This window comes from Mastigoproctus giganteus, chromosome 6 (assembly GCF_048544385.1).
Source record: "Mastigoproctus giganteus isolate SK-2022 chromosome 6, ASM4854438v1, whole genome shotgun sequence".
NCBI classification, from domain to species: Eukaryota; Metazoa; Arthropoda; class Arachnida; order Uropygi; family Thelyphonidae; genus Mastigoproctus; species Mastigoproctus giganteus.
Genome location: NC_143580.1, coordinates 12,628,274 through 12,645,742, shown reverse-complemented (window position 1 = coordinate 12,645,742; position 17,469 = coordinate 12,628,274). Strand labels below are relative to the sequence as shown.

General features: G+C 39.4%; 1 protein-coding gene across 1 annotated transcript in view; it reads right to left on the bottom strand.

Annotated features, from left to right (window-relative positions):
- LOC150083920 (uncharacterized) overlaps nucleotides 1–17,469 on the bottom strand; it is a 259,821-nt gene that overhangs the window by 47,936 nt on the left and 194,416 nt on the right. Inside the window, 2 exon segments of the mRNA XM_090375830.1 lie at nucleotides 4,740–4,917; nucleotides 16,711–16,795. Of these exon segments, the coding sequence (XP_090231956.1) occupies nucleotides 4,740–4,917; nucleotides 16,711–16,795 (263 nt within the window).

Genomic DNA, 17,469 nt, shown 5'->3' with positions numbered 1-17,469 from the left:
TGCTCCTTGTAGGCTTGCTCCGTAACTGTGACATTAATGGTTAATTGCTCCTTGCATCCTTTGCTCATCTGCTTACATCCCTTCTGCTGCTTGGCCATGATGTTCTGGCTCTCTGAATGGTCAGATACCTTTATGCTGGTCAGGATCTTGCATATTGTTGGGAGACAGGTCTGTACTTCACCGGGTTTGTGGTGTCTTTGTCCTTAGCTTTAAGATAGGCAATTTCTTGAATCAGGACTCTGAGATTGTGCCTCGGTGAACTGCTGTGTGTGTGTGTGTGTGTGTGTGTGTGTGTGTGTGTGTGTGTGTGTGTGTGTGTGTGTGTGTGTGTGTGTGTGTGTGTGTGAACTTCTTGTACCAGTAGTTATGGATGTTATCTATTTCTGGAGTTTGCCAGCTGTGGGACTTCCTGATTGAGGGTGCATGGCTACCCAGGGGAAATGGCTGCTATGGCTAACTGCTGCTCCAGAACTCCTTGGGTGCCTTCTGGTTGGGGGATACACTGCCCTCCTAATTGGCCAATGTTCCTGTAGAAGGCTGTCTGGTTTCATCAAATACCTGGTTGTCCGTTTTCCTCTGGACACTCTCCCTGTATCACCGAAATCCCTTGCTGAGTGTACAGGGATTCTGCCTGAGAGTGTCCGGATATTCTTCAATCCTCTGATTGGTCTGTTTTATTTGTTTTTTTTTTTTTTTTGTCTGCTAACGTATATTTGTATAGGTCTTGTTTTTTGCTGTGGATGTTGTCTTTCTTGAGGATGGTCTTCACTTTTCCGATCAGCTTATTACTTCTGTTACCCTGTTGTTACTGGGCAAGTTGACCTATCTTTACTCTTAATTCTTCTATCTTCTGCTGTAGGCTTCTTTCCAAGGTTTGTGGTTCTTTGTTTTTTCCTGATCTCTGGTTTCTCTTCCATTCATCCTGGTGGCTGCTACAGCAGAACAGTAAATGACCATGCAGATGTTATTTCATTATTGTTTAGATAATTCAGTATTATTCAGACTGAGGTGGCCTGTAACTTGCATCAGGATTTTGTTAGGCCATTCCCTCATTCTGCCAGGTACTTCTTCCACTCTTCTTATATTCATTCTTGATAGCAGAACCTTATCTGTTTCCACTTTGACTGTTGTGGGTTGTACTTGCTATTCCTCCTCTAGTTCTGGTTCAACTGTGTAAGTATTCTTTGTTGCTCACATCCTGCTTGATTTTTTTCCAAGAATGCGGGAGATATTAAGGTTCTTCGTGACGATGGTCATCTCTGGTCTGCTATCCACTGTTCGGTGACCAGAACAGTTGGAAACCATTTCAATCACTTAGTGTGTAGTTTCATTTTATATATTGTCATTTCAGTCTCTAATTGGTTACATCATAGTATGCTTGCATAATAAACTTATTCATCTTGCTGCTCCACTTCATGCATTGGCTTTTTCTTTTTTCCTGGGTGGTCATCACTAGCACAGTTGCACAGGAAACACTTCCAGTTGGTTGGGCTGGATGGTCTTGCCTTTTCATTGTGGTAGCCATACAGGGGAAACAGCACCATTTATTCCATTGTCTTTCTTGGGAGACTCTGACTCTTCAAGCCGATCCCTCTACTTGTGGTCAGTATTTCTACTTCTCTTCATCCAGCTATGGAGGTGGACCTGTTTAGCTCTGGCTTTTGCATCCAGTGGCAGGTAGTAGTTACTGAGAGTGACAACAGATTGTAACACATTTTTCTTTGGTCGTCACTTTGACCTTGGGGAATAGGTCCTATGAAGCAAGTTTTGCATTTTTATTTTCATTTATTATCATCATGAACTTGGTCCAGCTTAGGTCTTTTAAGACCTGTTCCATTGTAGCTCTTGGAGGTGGTCTTGATCTCACCATCGTTGTCTTGGTCGACCAACATCTCTCTCTTGCCTGTAGGTTTGTAGTTAAAGACTAATTTTGGGATCCGGTCTGGGTACATGCTTTCTATGTGGCTGATCCATTTTTCCTGATACCGTTTTATGTCATTTACTATGTTATCTACTTTTAATTTCTCGTGGATATCTAAATTTCTTTGGTGGTCTAGTCTTGTAAAGCCCAATAATAGTCTTAAAAATCTCTGTGCTGCTTCTAGTTTGTGCGCATATTTCTTATTTATGACCCAAGTCTCACAGCTGTAGAAGAGGGCTGGTTTTGAAGTGATGTTGCGCAGTCGTAATTTTGTTTCAGTTGTCATTTGTTTTCCGAAGTGGCATTTAATCGTTCCATTCATTTTATTATATTTTTGTAGTTTAGTGTGGATGTCTTTCCCTTCATTTGATATTAAATTTCCCAAATAGGTGAAGTCAGATATTTGTTCTATTATTTTATCATCAATAACAATTTTGACTCTTTGTATGTTTTTTCCACATAATCCCATTGATTTTGTTTTTGTGGTGGAGATTTTCATCTCGTACTTTTTACCTATTTCATTAAGTTCATTTGCTGCTATCTGTAGTTCACCTTCGGATTTTGCAATTATAACTTTATCATCAGCATATAATATAGTTTGGATTTTATTCCTGTTGTTCAACTGTATTCCATTGTTATTTGTTTGTTTCCATTCTTTAAGAATTTTATTGATGTAGATATTAAATAAATTTGGTGATAGTCCACATCCTTGTTTCACTCCTTTATTGGTGTTAACTGGGTCTGATAGTTGGCCATTAGAATATTTTATAGAGACTTTTGAGTTTTTATATAGGCTTTGGATCGCTTTCCGGAGTTGGGTTGGGATATTTTCTTAACGTAGAATCTGCCAAAGTTTTTCCCGGTTTACATTGTCATATGTTTTTTCATAATCAATAAAGAGCAGAAATGTTGGTAGATTGAATTCTCTTCTTTTCTCCAAAATTTGTTATAGTGAGAAAATGGCATCTATTGTGCTTCTCCCTTTTCTGAACCCACATTGTTCTTCTTCTAAGAATTATTCACTGTATTTATTAAGTTTATTCTTTAATATATTAGAGTATAGCTTTGCAGCAGTTGACAGCAGTGTTATCCCTCTGTAGTTGTTAGGGTTATTTCTGGAGCTTTTTTTGCGTAAATTGATTACTATTCCTGTTTCCCAATCTTTGGGTATCTGTTACTTCTGCCATATAATGTTAAATAATTTTAGTAGTGCATTTTTTAGTAAGGTGTTCCCATATTTAAATAGTTCTACATTCAAATTGTCTATGCCTGGGCTTTTTCGGTTTTTTGATTTTTGTAATATTAACTCTAGTTCTTCCATTGTTATATTTTTTTCTTCATCTTTGGTTATCACAGATTCATCTTCCAATTCCCTAGTGCCTGGGTTATACCATAGTTTGGAATAGTGTTGCTTCCATTCTGCTTGGGAGATGGAGTTGGTTTTTATTTGATCATTTGTGTCTAGTTGTAATTTCTTAAAAATTTTAAATCCTCTTCTCTGTGGGCCTGTGATATCATGTTCTAAAGATTTAACAAATTTATCCCAGTCATCTTGTCGGATTCTTCTGGTTAGTTTTCTGACTTCTGCTCGAAGCTTTTTATATTTTATGTGTAGATGTAGGTCTTTAGTTTGTAGGAACAGTTTATAGGTCTTTTTTTTCTCATTGATTGTTTGTTTCAATTCTTCATTCCAAGTTCTTAGCCAGTTTTTTATTTTTTATAGATTTATATCCAAGACTTTCTTCAGCAGCTCCCAGAATTGATTTTTTTCATTGACCAGATTTCCTCAACATTATCACTTTCATCTGATTTGAGTTAATCTTTCAATCGACTTTCATACAGGAATTTAGTGTTTCGTCTTCCAACAAATGTATTTTTAATTTCTTAGTAGTTTTTGTTGGTATTTTCTTCTTTTTATTAAGATAATTTCTTTTTATTTTGAAAGTGCTTTCTACTAGGTAGTGAGCACTGTCAATTTCACTGCCTCTGAATACTCTAGTGTTTATAATTTTGTCATTTAAATTTTCATTAGTGATAATATAATCTATTATAGACTTTGTGTTTCTTGCTTCCCATGTGAATTTATGGATATTCTTGTGTCTGAAAAAAATATTTGTAATTTTAAGTTTATTAAAAACGCAGAAGTCTATCTGGCATCTTCCATTATTATTATCATTATTTATTTATTATTTTTTTTGCAGCAAGTTTCAAACTCTGGATCATCGCATTGGTGGTTCATCACACTGGACTAATTGTGCCCCATATTATTGTTATACATTATAAAAATTATATATTATTAATAATAATAATATCATTATTATGATTTCACCTCGTCTGATTTAACGTATATTATGAATGCAGAAGGGTATGTTCAAGGACATCTACATGTGATTGAGTCTGAAAAACTTGTAATAATTCAATGGGAAACCCAGCTTCCTCTGCCTGAAATTTGCTAACTATAGCCTTGATTGACAATGCCTTTATTCTGCTGGGATTTGAAACCATATCACTCCAAATATAAGTGTAAAACTTACTTTGAATCAGTTTGGTGTGATAACCAAGTACAGGTTACAAGCATCTTGAAATACAACACTCATCCCATTAAGTGTTGTATTTCAAGATAGAAAATGTAGATTTTGTTGATTAAATTTAACATCCTTCTGAATATACACTTGTCTTATTAATTTGTGAACAGTCCCGTTTATAAACCTTACATTAAATTTCTCTATTACAAGTACTGGGCAGAGAGAGAGAGAGAGAGAGAGAGAGAGAGAGAGAGAGAGAGAGAGAGAGAGAGAGACCTTTGCTTATTACTTACCTGTGAATAAAATTACGGGATTCAAGATATGACATAGCAGAGGCTATCTGTGTGGCCATATACATTAAAACTACAGCACTAATATTATCACGGGTGGTGTTTCTTAAGAAGTCCAGTAAATTTCCATGAGGCATAAACTCTGTAATTATGTAAAATGGGGGTTCTCTTGTGCAGACACCTAAAGAGAAGACAATTAAAAATCATCAAATTGGCATGGGTGCAATTTCACATTTCTTCCTACCATATAAAAGAAAAAAAAAAAAAAAGAAAAAAACCTATATAAAAAAACCATACATAATCACAATTAACAATTCCCAAACTTAGGTACAATTGCACAAAGTGACTCCTCCCTGCCCCACCTTCAGACAAATTCTGAACAATATACAAGGATGTTTATGAAAAGGACTCATTAAACTTTGAGAGCATGTTCTACTAAGCATAAAGCTGAAAAAAAGTTCATACAGACACAGTAAGCATTTCAATAAGTATTTACCCTTGTCTATAAATCGAAAGGTAGTATGCTGGAGAAGGTTGAGGACTGATCCATCATAAAATTTCTTCATCATTTGCAAGGAAAAGCAAAATAAATGCATGCCGAGATAGATGTATATTGGGAGTATCGCCCATCATATGAACTATGAAAAATTGGAAAAGACAGTTCAAGTGTGAGCAAAACAATGTACACTATGATCCAAGAGAAGGAAGACCTATCTCAGCTGCAGACCCTGTCATTGTGGCTAAAGTGGAACAGGTAGTCCTTGAAGACGGACATATGATTACACTACGATCTAAGCAAATTAGGTCGAGAATCAATACAGACTTGTGACTAGTGGATACAGTGTTATTGTTATGCAGTTCCCGTGGTTTCCCGCAAATCCACGTTAAGTACTCTGTTAACATTGCAAAGCCAGTCAGTGTGGGTTGAGTGAGTAATGTGTTGTTTGACTGGCCTCTTCATTTTTTTTTATGAGAACTCCAAACACGAGAGGTATTAGAACCTATAGTACTTAGTACTGTGCTTGGATTGTAGGTTGAGAAGACAAAAGAAGATATTTGTTGATATTGGACTTGAACTTCTGTAGATTGTTGTTGTTGTTATTGTTGTTATTTGGTTTTTAAAAGCATTAGCAACTAAGGCCATATTGCTCCGGGATATGCGGTGGTCATTCCCTGACCTTTCCGCATGCTCCGTATTTGGTGGTGACGGGCTCGAACCCCGGTCTAATCAAGAAGCGTGTGCTATGCACTGCTGCTCCTTCCCACCTGGCTACGGAGGCGCCTTTCTGTAGATTGTAATTTTCAGGAAATACGTATGAAGGAAGGTTATTCCAGAAAACGGCAGTTGAATGAATAAATGAGGAAGATGAAAAGTTGGTTCTGTGGGTTTGAAGTTGGACAGTAAATGGATGTTGGCTGGTGGCGGCACGTGTTTGGACTGTTTTGCAAGAGAGAGCGGGAATTACAGAAGCCAGTTCAGAAGAACAGTGCCCATGGAAGTATCTGTAGAAGAGACATGCAGCAGAAACAGTGCGTCTATGAGAAAGCGAGTGGAGAGACTCTGTTAGAGATGAATCATTAATTAACCTAACTGCCCTCTTCTGAATGGAATCAAGAAGCCTGAGAGAGGTTTTGGGGGCACCACCCCAGATGTGGGAACAATATTCCATGGCAGGGCGGATTTGCGATTTATACAGAGTGAGCAGCTGTTTGGAAGAAAAGTAACGCCGAGAGCGAAAGAGAAAACCAAGTTTTTTAGATGCAGAGGAAGCAATATTTGTAATGTGCTTGTGCCAAGAGAGATTAGAAGTCAGGGTAATCCCCAAAAGAGATATATCATTTTGCCTAGAAATCGGAGTGTCACTAAAGATAAGCATAGGAGCAGAAGAATCCTTTTTGCGAGATATAAGACAAGACTGAGTTTTAGAACGGTTGAAATCAACTAAGTTGTCTTTGCCCCACTGGAGAATTACCTGAAGATCGGCATTTAAGGAATTGGCAGCAGATTTTTGAGAACTTGAAGCTGATTGAGCTGGACAAGGTTTCTCAAAATGGAAAGTTGAATGCAATGTGCTATCATCGGCAAAACTATGGATAGGATTTCCAGTCAATGGAAGAAGGTAACTGACATTCAAGAGGAAAAGAGTGGGGGAAAGAACTGAACCTTGGGGGACACCAGCATTAGTGGAAAAATTAGAAGACAGAGAGCCATCTACCATCACCCTCAGTGAGCGATCAGAGAGAAAACTGGATAACCAATTACTAAAAACAGTTGGCAAACCATAAGATGGAAGCTTGTTTAGAAGACCTTTATGCCAAACACAATCAAAAGCCTTTGAGATGTCAACTACTTGTGTTTCACCGAAGCTTTCCATTGAATTAGTCCATAAATGGGTAACATAAGCCAGAATATCACCAGTGGATCGACACTGACGGAATCCATACTGGCGATCGTTGATCAGACGGAAGGTTTCTAGGTAGTTTAAGAGTTGGCGGTTAATTGATTTCTCCATTACTTTAGAAAGAGTAGAAGTAATTGCAATGGGACGATAATTGGATGGGAGGGATTTGTCACCCTTTTTAGGAACTGGCTGGGTTTGAGCAAATTTCCAAGCAGAAGGAAAAACACCTTTCGAATAAGAAAGTGAAAAACGGCGGCAAAGAATAGGAGTAAGTTCAGGAGCACAGGTTTTGAAAACAAGTGGAGAAATACCATCAGGACCTGGAGCTTTCTTAGCATCAAGATTCATCAAAATCCTTCTGATATCCTTTTGACGGAAGACCACAGGAGGCATTGAATGGAGCGTGTTAGGAATGGTGGGAGGTGTTTTACCAAGATCATTAATACATGAGCTCGAAGAAAATGGGATGCTAGCAGGTCAGCTTTATCCTTGGCTGAAGTGACAACAGAACCATCTGGTTTGGACAGAGGTGGGAGCAGAGATGGGCAAAAGTTGCGGCCAACAGCTTTGGCAAGAGACCAGAATGCTCGGCTACCATTAGGGCAAGAAGCAAGTTTTCTACTCTTAGCCTGTTCAAACTCTAGTTTGGACTGATTAATAACTGCTTTACAATTGTTGCGAGCTTTGGTGTAGGCAGAAAATGAAACTGAAGAATTAGAAACAAGCCAATTACGATATGCAACATTTTTCTCTTGGACAGCCTTGCACATTTATTGGAAAACCAAGGTTTAGATAAAGGACGAGATTTTAAAGTGGAGTGTGGGATAAAGGATTCCATTCCTGCAAGAATAATTTCACTGACACGATCTGAGCAAACGTTGACATCAGAAGTTTTGAAACAGTAATCAGACCAAAGAAAAGAAGTCTCGCAGGTCATCCCATTTTGCATTCTTGTAATGCCAAACAATACGAGGTTGGGAATAGCCATGAGATAAAGGTTCCATTGGAGAAGAGACAATCACCAAGTTGTGATCTGAAGTGCCTAAAGGACCTCTCGCTACGACTGTTTACTTAGAAGGGTTGTTTGTGAGAAAAAGATCAAGCGTATTGGCTGTATGATTAGGATTGTCCGGTATTCTTGTAGGTAAATGAACAATCTGTGCTAGGTCATTAGTAATTGCAAAAGCCTCAGCATCCCGACCAGCTGGGTCGGTGTGACTGGAAAACGGAAGCCAGCTGGAGTTGTGAACATTAAAATCGCAAAGGAAAATTACCTCACTGTTAGGAAAGTTGGACTGTAGAAAGTCAAGCTACAAAGAGAGGAAGTCAAAGAGCTCCAAGTGATTAGTGGAGTTGGGAGAACGATAGAGACAACAGATGAATTTTACACAATGAGGTAGAGAGATTTTAAGCCAGAGAAGATCAAAGAGAGGAGATTCCAAATTGCCAAGTCTCTGACAGGGAATATCAGAATGGACATATGCACAAGTACCGCCTTTGAGGTGAAAGGAATCATACAGCGAATAATTTGGACATCTGAGATGAGCAGTAGTTGAATCAACTGATAACTGAGATTCAGTCAGAAAAAGTACATGGGGTTTGGAAGACTGCAAGTGGAAATGGACATCATTGAAATTGGAATTGAGACCACGTATATTTGTGAAATGAATTAGGAAGTCCTTGGGAGGTTTAGATCTTTTCGCAGATAAGCTTGCTCTATTATTTTGACAATTCATGGTGTATTCAATAGTAAGAAAAAGTGGGTGGGACATGCTGTATGAAGTAATGAAATTTTTGGATATGGCGTACATGTGGTAAGAATATATCCAGATCCTTGACATAACGTGGCCTCGACAATGCTCCCCGCATACACACTACTCGGACTCCCTCCAGTCACTATCTGCAGAGTAGAGGTAGCAAGATTATACACTAGCTGATCCAGAAGCCTCCTAGAGAGTTACCAATAGGTTTGGTCCGGTGTACTATCTAGCGGCCAGCCTGCGAACACCGTTTTAGAGCTGTACCCTCGAAATGTAAGGAATATTGGATCTCGCCACGACATTCATCATAACCTCAAAAATCATCAATCATACTGCATGATGGAAGAGATAGGGAAGGGTTCGCCGGAACTTAGCTCTAGAGACTAAACATGGGTTCCACCACTTCAAGCCTCCAATAAGCAAAGTGGTGGTATTTCACCGGTTGATGAGAGTCATCTACCACCTAGTACTGCCTGGTAACATAGAGGGGCGGCGTTCCTCCATGTGGTGTGGGTGCCACACCTCAACCCCTGCTTACGTTGGTTCACACCTGGGTGGTCACCCACCATGTACTTGTACATGAAGGTTATACCCAGGATTACTAACAGTCCCACCATCGTGAAGGCGCAAGCAGAGGATTTGCCTGTCATAGACTGTCCGGATTTCGTCGAAATTGAGTCCACTTGACTTAAGTGTCACCCGAATATCAGTTCCATCAGCGTTTTAGACTCCCAGGTAGCAAGAACAGCTTGTCTGGCATATCTGAGAGAATGTCTGTGACAACCTCTACTGGGAGGTGTGATCACCAGGAAGGAGCCTCCCAGCATCCATCCACTGGCACGAGGAGCCAGACCAGGGAGTAAAAAGACATCTGACGGGCCATCCACACTCCTGCAGGAGCAAGAGTGGGGATGGGGCCAAGGAAAGAGCAGAGAAGAGACAGGAAAGTGAAGACAGCAGGGGATGACAGAGCGTAGACATCCCCCCCCCCAGGTGAAAAGGAGCAGGAAGACTACTAGGTGCAGTTGTGGGAATCCTGGAGGACTGTGGGTAGGGAGAAGAGAAGTAGGGTAAAGTTCAAATTAAAGAGTCCGGGATCCTCACAAGGAGAATCACGGAGCGGCATTGGCAAGGCTGGCCGCAATTTGCAGTTTCATGACTGGAAGTTTCCGGTGCTGGGTATCAGTTGCTGTGTGGAGGAGGTTATCCAGGAGTAGTGTTAGGGAGTTGCAGGTGATGTCAGCGACGACAAAAGACCTCGTTAGATTCCAATAACTTGGTTTCTGGCCGAAGTGATGTAGTGTAGAGGTCTAGGAGTAGTTGGGTTCTTAGGTCTAAGTATATATTACATGAGTGCATCACGTGGTCCCAGTCTTCAGGTTCTCTGCAGGTACAGAGGGCCTCTTCGACTAGGCCAAACTCTAGAAAGCGTCTCTTGAAGGACCCATAGTCAGTTAATAGGATGGAAGCATAGACATTAGCGAAGAACCAAGTGGAACATGTTTGTTGATGTAGGTTACCTCAGTAGTTGCACCAGTTGTGGAGTTATTACAGTGGGTTTGCCATAGGTTTATCAATTCTAGCCACACACGTTCATGTTCCTGTTTGATATCAGTACAGGTTTGAATAGCAAAGAATTCTGCTTCCTTATTCTTCTTAATAGCATGAGAGAGTCCGATAAAAGCGACGTGGAGGTCCAAGGGGAGGCAGCTTGTTAGTACCTGTAGGGCGGCAGTTAATGTTCTACATGTGCGGGTCATTTGTAGTAGCATAAGTCGTTGAATTTGCTGAATTTGACATTGTGCATGCACTATAGTCATTTGGTGGTATCATACTGCAGCTCCATATGTGAGCTGCAGTATCTTTTCTTTGATAGCTTGGATATGGGGGATGAAAGTTCTCCTGTCATCCAAAATTACTCCTAGGTAGTTTTTCAGTGGGCAGTCATTAAAACGTATGGTAGTAGGTCTGGAGAAGTCCAGTTTGCCTTTCTTCTCAGTGGAGACAGAGTTTATTTTCCATGGCCCACACAGACAGAGCAGAGAGAACAACTGCAGCCTGGGTTTCCTATGGAGGCACGGGTGGGGCCCTCGACGATGATAATCATGCCATCGGCATAGGAAAGCTGAGTAGTGTGTGGCAGCCCCTCAGGAGCCAATCATCGAGTATCATATTCCAGACAGCTGGCCCAGGATGGAGCCCTGGGGACAGCCTCAGGTTAGATGTCGGGTGATACAGGGATATTTTGTTTTGATGCTGACCTTGCGGTTAGAGAAGTAGCTTTTGAGGCAGTGTAGAAATTCCAGGTACAGTTAGAGACTCTGGCCCTCTGAAGAACACCCAGCCACCACACTGTGTCAAAAGTTCCTTTGAAGCCAACTAAGACTGCAAATACATAAGTTGCATCCAAATGTTCTGCCACTTTGAGGGTTTTAGATAGAGCATTAATTGTGGAACACCCTTGTTTGAATCGAAATTGAAGCGAGAATGCCAAAGCATTGGCTTAATATCGGGGTTGGAAGCGGGAGAGCAGCAGTCTCTCAAAAATCTTGCCGAGAATGGGAAGCAGCGCAATCGGACGGTATGCCTTGGAGGTACTTGTGGGATCCTTAGCTAAGAGCCTCAGGTTAGCATGCTTCCAACGTGATGGAAAGTTGCCCTCACTCAGACAGGTGTTGAAGAGCTGAAGAAGTTTCATTGGAGCTATGGCCCAGAGACATTGCTTGCACAGTCTCGCCTTCAATAAAATCCAGAACAGGAGCTTTACCTTTTTTGATTTTTTTAATTGCTGCATTGACTTCCTCCTCTGTGAATGGTTCCTCCATAATGTCTGGCTGGAAGCTGGAATTTTATGCTGCAGTCTTCCTGTAGATATCAGTGTCAGAGTTGGTGTTGTCCTGATATATTAGTTCATCCAAAATCTGGTTGATTCTATCTTCCCAGTGTGTAGTCTCAGATGAGTCATCAAAGCAGACAGAGTTTACGACATCCATGGATCCCAGCTTATTCCTCACGAGTTTGTGGACTAAACCTCACGGATTCCGGTTCCCAGTACTTTTTTTGAGACGGTACACAACAGTACGGCGTACTGGCACCTTTATTAACAGTGACATGTGACATTTGGATGCTGTACACTTTGAAATTTGTAATATTCTGTAAATTTTTTCTCATGTTTACCTACTTTTAAAATAAGCTTCAAGTTATTTAACTAAATTTGCATCTCACCGTCTATTGTTAAGAATATCTTCTATATAAAACTTTATAACCATTTTTAGAATTCTAAATGACTCTGTTGGACCCCTGTTTAACGAACTCCTTTTAAAGCAAATTTTTTTTTGAATCCCCTTGGAAATTACATTTAAAATAGTTTCAGTTGAGCAAAGAAAACTTTCGTATAACGAATGGCTTAGGAGAGACTTAACTGTTCGCACTTCTGGCCTTCAGCCAATTTAGGAAATTAGTGCTGTTGCTAAGCAAGAATTAAGAGTGCTAAAGGGATTACCATTCTACAACTTAGGAGTACCTGGTGAAACCTATCTGACCACCTGTCGGAAATAATTTTTTAGAGTACTTTTCATGTCCTTTTAATTTTCAATTTTTCCTGATAGCAAAGAATGAGTACTGGCACCTATTTTTTTTTTACAAAAAAAAAGCCCTGCCGGTTCCCCTCAGTCTCGACAAGGGAATGCCAGGAACTCTGCTTGGCGTGGTAAATTTTGTTAGTATATTCACAGTGGACTGCTTTGAATTGGTCTCTATACTGTTCTACGATGTGAGCGGGTTCAGTCCTTCACTTGTGTTGGTACTCTTTGCAAGCATGCTTCAGAGAATTGTGCAGGTTAATGAGGTCCTGCAACCACCATGGTACACAGATCTTGGGTTCCTAGAACATTTTTTCATGGAAGTTTCTGAAGCTTTGAGAAACAGACTCTGCACAAAGTCTGTTTTCTGCACACTGTTCATTGATTGGTAGGAATTGCTAGCTGGGTCATGAAGAACAACTTGAACTACATTGTCAAACTGGTTCCAGTTTGCTGCTTTAGCAGAAAATCTTACAATATTCTGGATAGACACTTGATGAGGGAGGGCAGAATCGGTGACACTGTAGGTGATGAGGCGATGGTCGCTAGTGGTGGCCATGTCATGCACTTGCCATTGAAGGAGTCTATTGCGAAGAGAAGAAGTAGTCAGTGTAATGTCCAGGTTAGATTCTCCAGTTCCCAACGAGTAGGTGGTTGGTTGTCCTGGTCTGTTGATGATTTCAAGGCCACATGAGGCAATGAATTCATCTAACATGTCTCCTCTTGCGTTGGTAGAAGTGTTGAACCATTGTGTCAACCAGGCATTCGAATCTGCTGCTATAGTGACATCAATGTTCTCCTCCTGGAGAACATTGATGTCACTATAGCAGCAGATTCGAACAAGAACTTGTTCCAGTCAAGCTATGTGCGGGAGATCAGTACCAAATTAGAAGTATGCTGTTAAGACCGCAATATGGCCGAAGCCGCCTTCTATTGTAGCCCCAGCTAGGTGGGGAGTGCAAAGTGATTCTATCTGTGTTACTACTAGGTCTGGATTGCAGTCGATGATAGCAGCGAGGCACAATTGGTTTGTCATCTGGATTTTCCTGAAAGCCAGGGGGTAACCAGACACCCTTCCACGGATGCAGTAGGGTTCCTGAAGGAGGAGGAGAAGAAGAAGAATATCTAGATTCAACTTGTCCATTAAATGAAAATTCAATTTTCCACTTCTATTGGTGGAAAATTGAATTTTCATCTCCTTAAGGACTTCTTCCTTGCTTATGAATTCAAAGAGATTTCTGTTATACACCTCCTCCAGCAGGTCATCTTTTTAGATTGAGCCGTCTACATCAAACACAATTAAACTTGGTCCCCTGAGTTTGGGGGTTTCAAAGGGAGTTAGATCTTTAGCTGTGCCGCAAGACTTGATCTGTTGTAGATCTGATTTAGTGGCTGCTTCCAATATTATATTATCCCTTTGTCGCGAATGCTTTAAATTTGGAGATTGTCTAGTTTTGGTTTTATCTTCTTTAGGATGGTGTCCTTTACTCTATCGCTGTCTGGGATGTTGCACCCTTCTCTAGTTTCTAAACTTTATAGAGAATGAAATGAACATTAGTCATTGGTCTGTTTGCATTATAATGAATGAGTTACTGCACGTGTCAAGGGTATCCGCGTGATCTGTCCTGAGATTGTTGATACCTCCTCAAAAGTTCTACAGAAAAGTTTTCCACACATTTGTTGAAGCTTTGGAGAAAGAAAGAGAGGGAGAAGCTGGCTTTTTAACCCATGTGACAATGGATGAATGTGGGGTACATCACTATGACCCAGAAACAAAACAAATGAACAAACAATGGAAAAAAATCATGTTCATAAATCCCCAAAAAAGCCAAGGTTCATTGTCTACCAACAAGATCAAGCTCCAGGGAATCTAAAACTATTGTCCTTACAGAGTATCTCCCAGAATGGCAGCAGCATCACTGGGGAGTATTACAGAAACCTCTTGGGAAAGTTAGAAGGGACTATCAAGTTTATTTATTTATTAACATATAATATACACAACAGGCATGTGCCCAGTTAAAGTGTATAACAGAACAGAAAAACATACATGAAGATACAAAGAACAATAACATCGCACTAAATACAATGATAGTTCATTTCAAATAGGAAAAGTATCCAATTCAAGGGGGAAAAAATGTGTTCATGATGTCAAAAATCCAGTATCACGAAGAGAATCACACCAAGAGCAGGCAGTTTCAGGAGACATCAATCACACACACAAGAATTGATGAGGACATCTTTAAACCTTGAACTCATCCGTCAACCATCCAATCTGCTCCAGATAGCTCTGTGAAACTCTTTCTTGTCCACAGCCATATCCAGATCATACTTGCTCATAAGTGCCATAGTTCTTTTAAGAAGGAGTTCTTAGACATCTCTAACCTTGAGTTACTGATGTGGAATGTAGTCTTCTGTCTAGTAGCCACTATTGGAGTATGTAGCTCGGTATGGCATAGAAGAACTGGCAGGTAGGTTGAACCAGTGAAGATATGTTACAACAGTTTTAGATTCAGTATGGTTTGCTGAGTTTCCAAAGATTGAAGCTTGAAGCAAGAACAGAGATTCGGGTAGAACATGGGATTACTTCTGGAAAGGTAGTGGATGAATTTCATTTGCAGAGATTCTATTTGCTGTATCAAATATGTATAGTGTGGGTTCCATATAGAAGCAATAAACTCCAGATTGAGAGAACAGTTGCTTTAATAGGAGCATAGGAGAACTGAGGACCTTTAAATCTGTGTCTGCCATTTGATGAAGCCAATTTTTTTTTTTTTTTTTTTTTTTGCTTGGTTTAAAATATTCCTAATATGTTTATCAAACCCACATCATCATATCATTAAGTTGAAAACATCATCACATAATCAAGTTGAAAAGATAAAGGAAGCTATGCAAAGGTGCCTGCCTCCTAGCTGACAATGCAAAGTTCCCTGATCTCACATTGGAATTTGCAATCAGGTGTACCTTTGAAAATATGTACACCTGATTACTACCCACCTTATTCTCCCAACCTTCAGACTTCTTCCACTTCCCTAAAATAAAGAAACCATTAAGGGGCTTAAAAATTTCAGACTAATGAGGGTGCAATTAATGAAATTTAATCCTGATTTTCTATTCAAAGCGAGAAATTCTATTTGAGTTTGAGAAGTCTGAAAGAGCTTATTCACAAATGGGTAAAACATGCAGCTCCAGAAAGCAATCACGCAGAAAAGGATGAAATTGCCAGCCAAATTTCAAATCCTTAACCAAAATATTTCTGGGTGCATCAATTTTTCTTAAAATAAGTTGTTGTTGTTTTGTTTATCAGTTGTCATGAAGTTAGCTGTAAGTGGATTAGTATTTCGGTTGTTATTTTCAATCCACATGTTATTTTTTTCCCTCAACCAAATCAGTACTTTAATGTTGAAATGGAAATATTCATTTCATTTGTGGAACAGCAGTGATGCTCAGTGTCTCTAACTGGGAAAGTTTTCCACAAACATCTGGTCAAAGATAATTTGTAGCCATTCAATGGCATTTTTGGGAGACAGGATCCATTTTGCCTGTTACTGCAAATTGGGGAGGAAAGAGAACTTTCCAAACACCTGCTTTAGAGAAACAAGTGGAGGACATGATCAAGGACTCTGGAGCTAACACAAGAAATGCAACAGCAGTATTAGATGTTGCATATTTAACTGTATGGAAAATTCTTCAAGAGCAGCAATTCTACCTATACCACATGCAACCAGTGCAGGCCCTCTCACAAAAAGATTTTCATCCAAAAGTCACATTTTGAGAAAGGCTTCTGCAGTACTATATTGAAACTTTTTCTCCATTGCCTCATATACATTTTTCGAGATGAATCACAATTGCCCAGAGATGCCACTACGAATTTTCACACAATCACCAATGGGCACAGGAAAATCCTCATATTACTTCCCAGTCTCAGTATCTGCAACAATTTCATAGGAACGATTCGGCTGGTATCACTAGTGAATATCTAATTGGTCCATTTTTCCTGCTATCTATGATCAACTATCCAGTTGACCCTTGAATTTTTCCAAACTGTCAGCCTCGACTACCTGCAGAAGCAACTTGTAATCAATGACTTGCTAGCTAAAAGAAAGCTTCCTACAATAGAGTCTAAAGATCTTCCCCTGTAATTTGAATTTATGGCCCCTAGTTCTGACATTCTTTAAACAGTGAAAATTCTGCTTCCATTCATTTTACTAATTACATATTGTCAGAAGCTTACCTAGTAATTGAACCAAATTAGGATGTTTCATCTCTTTCATTATGGAAGCTTCTTCTAAAAAATCCTTCAGAGCCATTGTATCTTCCTAAAAAGAAGAATTACATTGTGTTAAAAAACTTTAAAGAAACATTTTTATTTTATTTTTTTTGGCATAGAAAAAAAAAAAATACAGAAATTTAAAGAGGTTATTTCAAAATAATCCTGTATTTATGCAGGAGTGCTAACTATGATGAATTATTAAGTTTATTCAAATTTTCTCTGCTTTTAATAATAAAAAAAAGTATATCTGAGTATTTTTCAATCTTTTCCATAACACACATTGTTCAGCAAAACTAGTATCTAAAATTCAACTTCTTTTTAATATTAAATCTGATAGAATGTGTGACAACAGTTACCACTGTTGTCACACATGACAACATCCGCTGGTCAACAATAAGGTTCATAAACTACTTTTTATTCCTCTTCCATCCCCACTATTTCCATTCATTGAAAATAGAGGGAATGAAGTTTCTTTCTGTGAGTATTATAAATCCAGGAATCTTAATATTTTCAATAACCACAAAATATATACAGAATTGTCATTCTATCTTTATGCTGAAATTAATTGTATTCTTTAGCATAAAATGAATTTTGCCATAAAGATATCCAAGTTTGCAAGGAAAGGCCATAAAAGATGTAAGAAAAGCATAAATGACTGCTAAAAAGGTTCTTGGACAAGATCCATTTTAGGAATTTTATGGAAGGAATCTGATTTGTTTT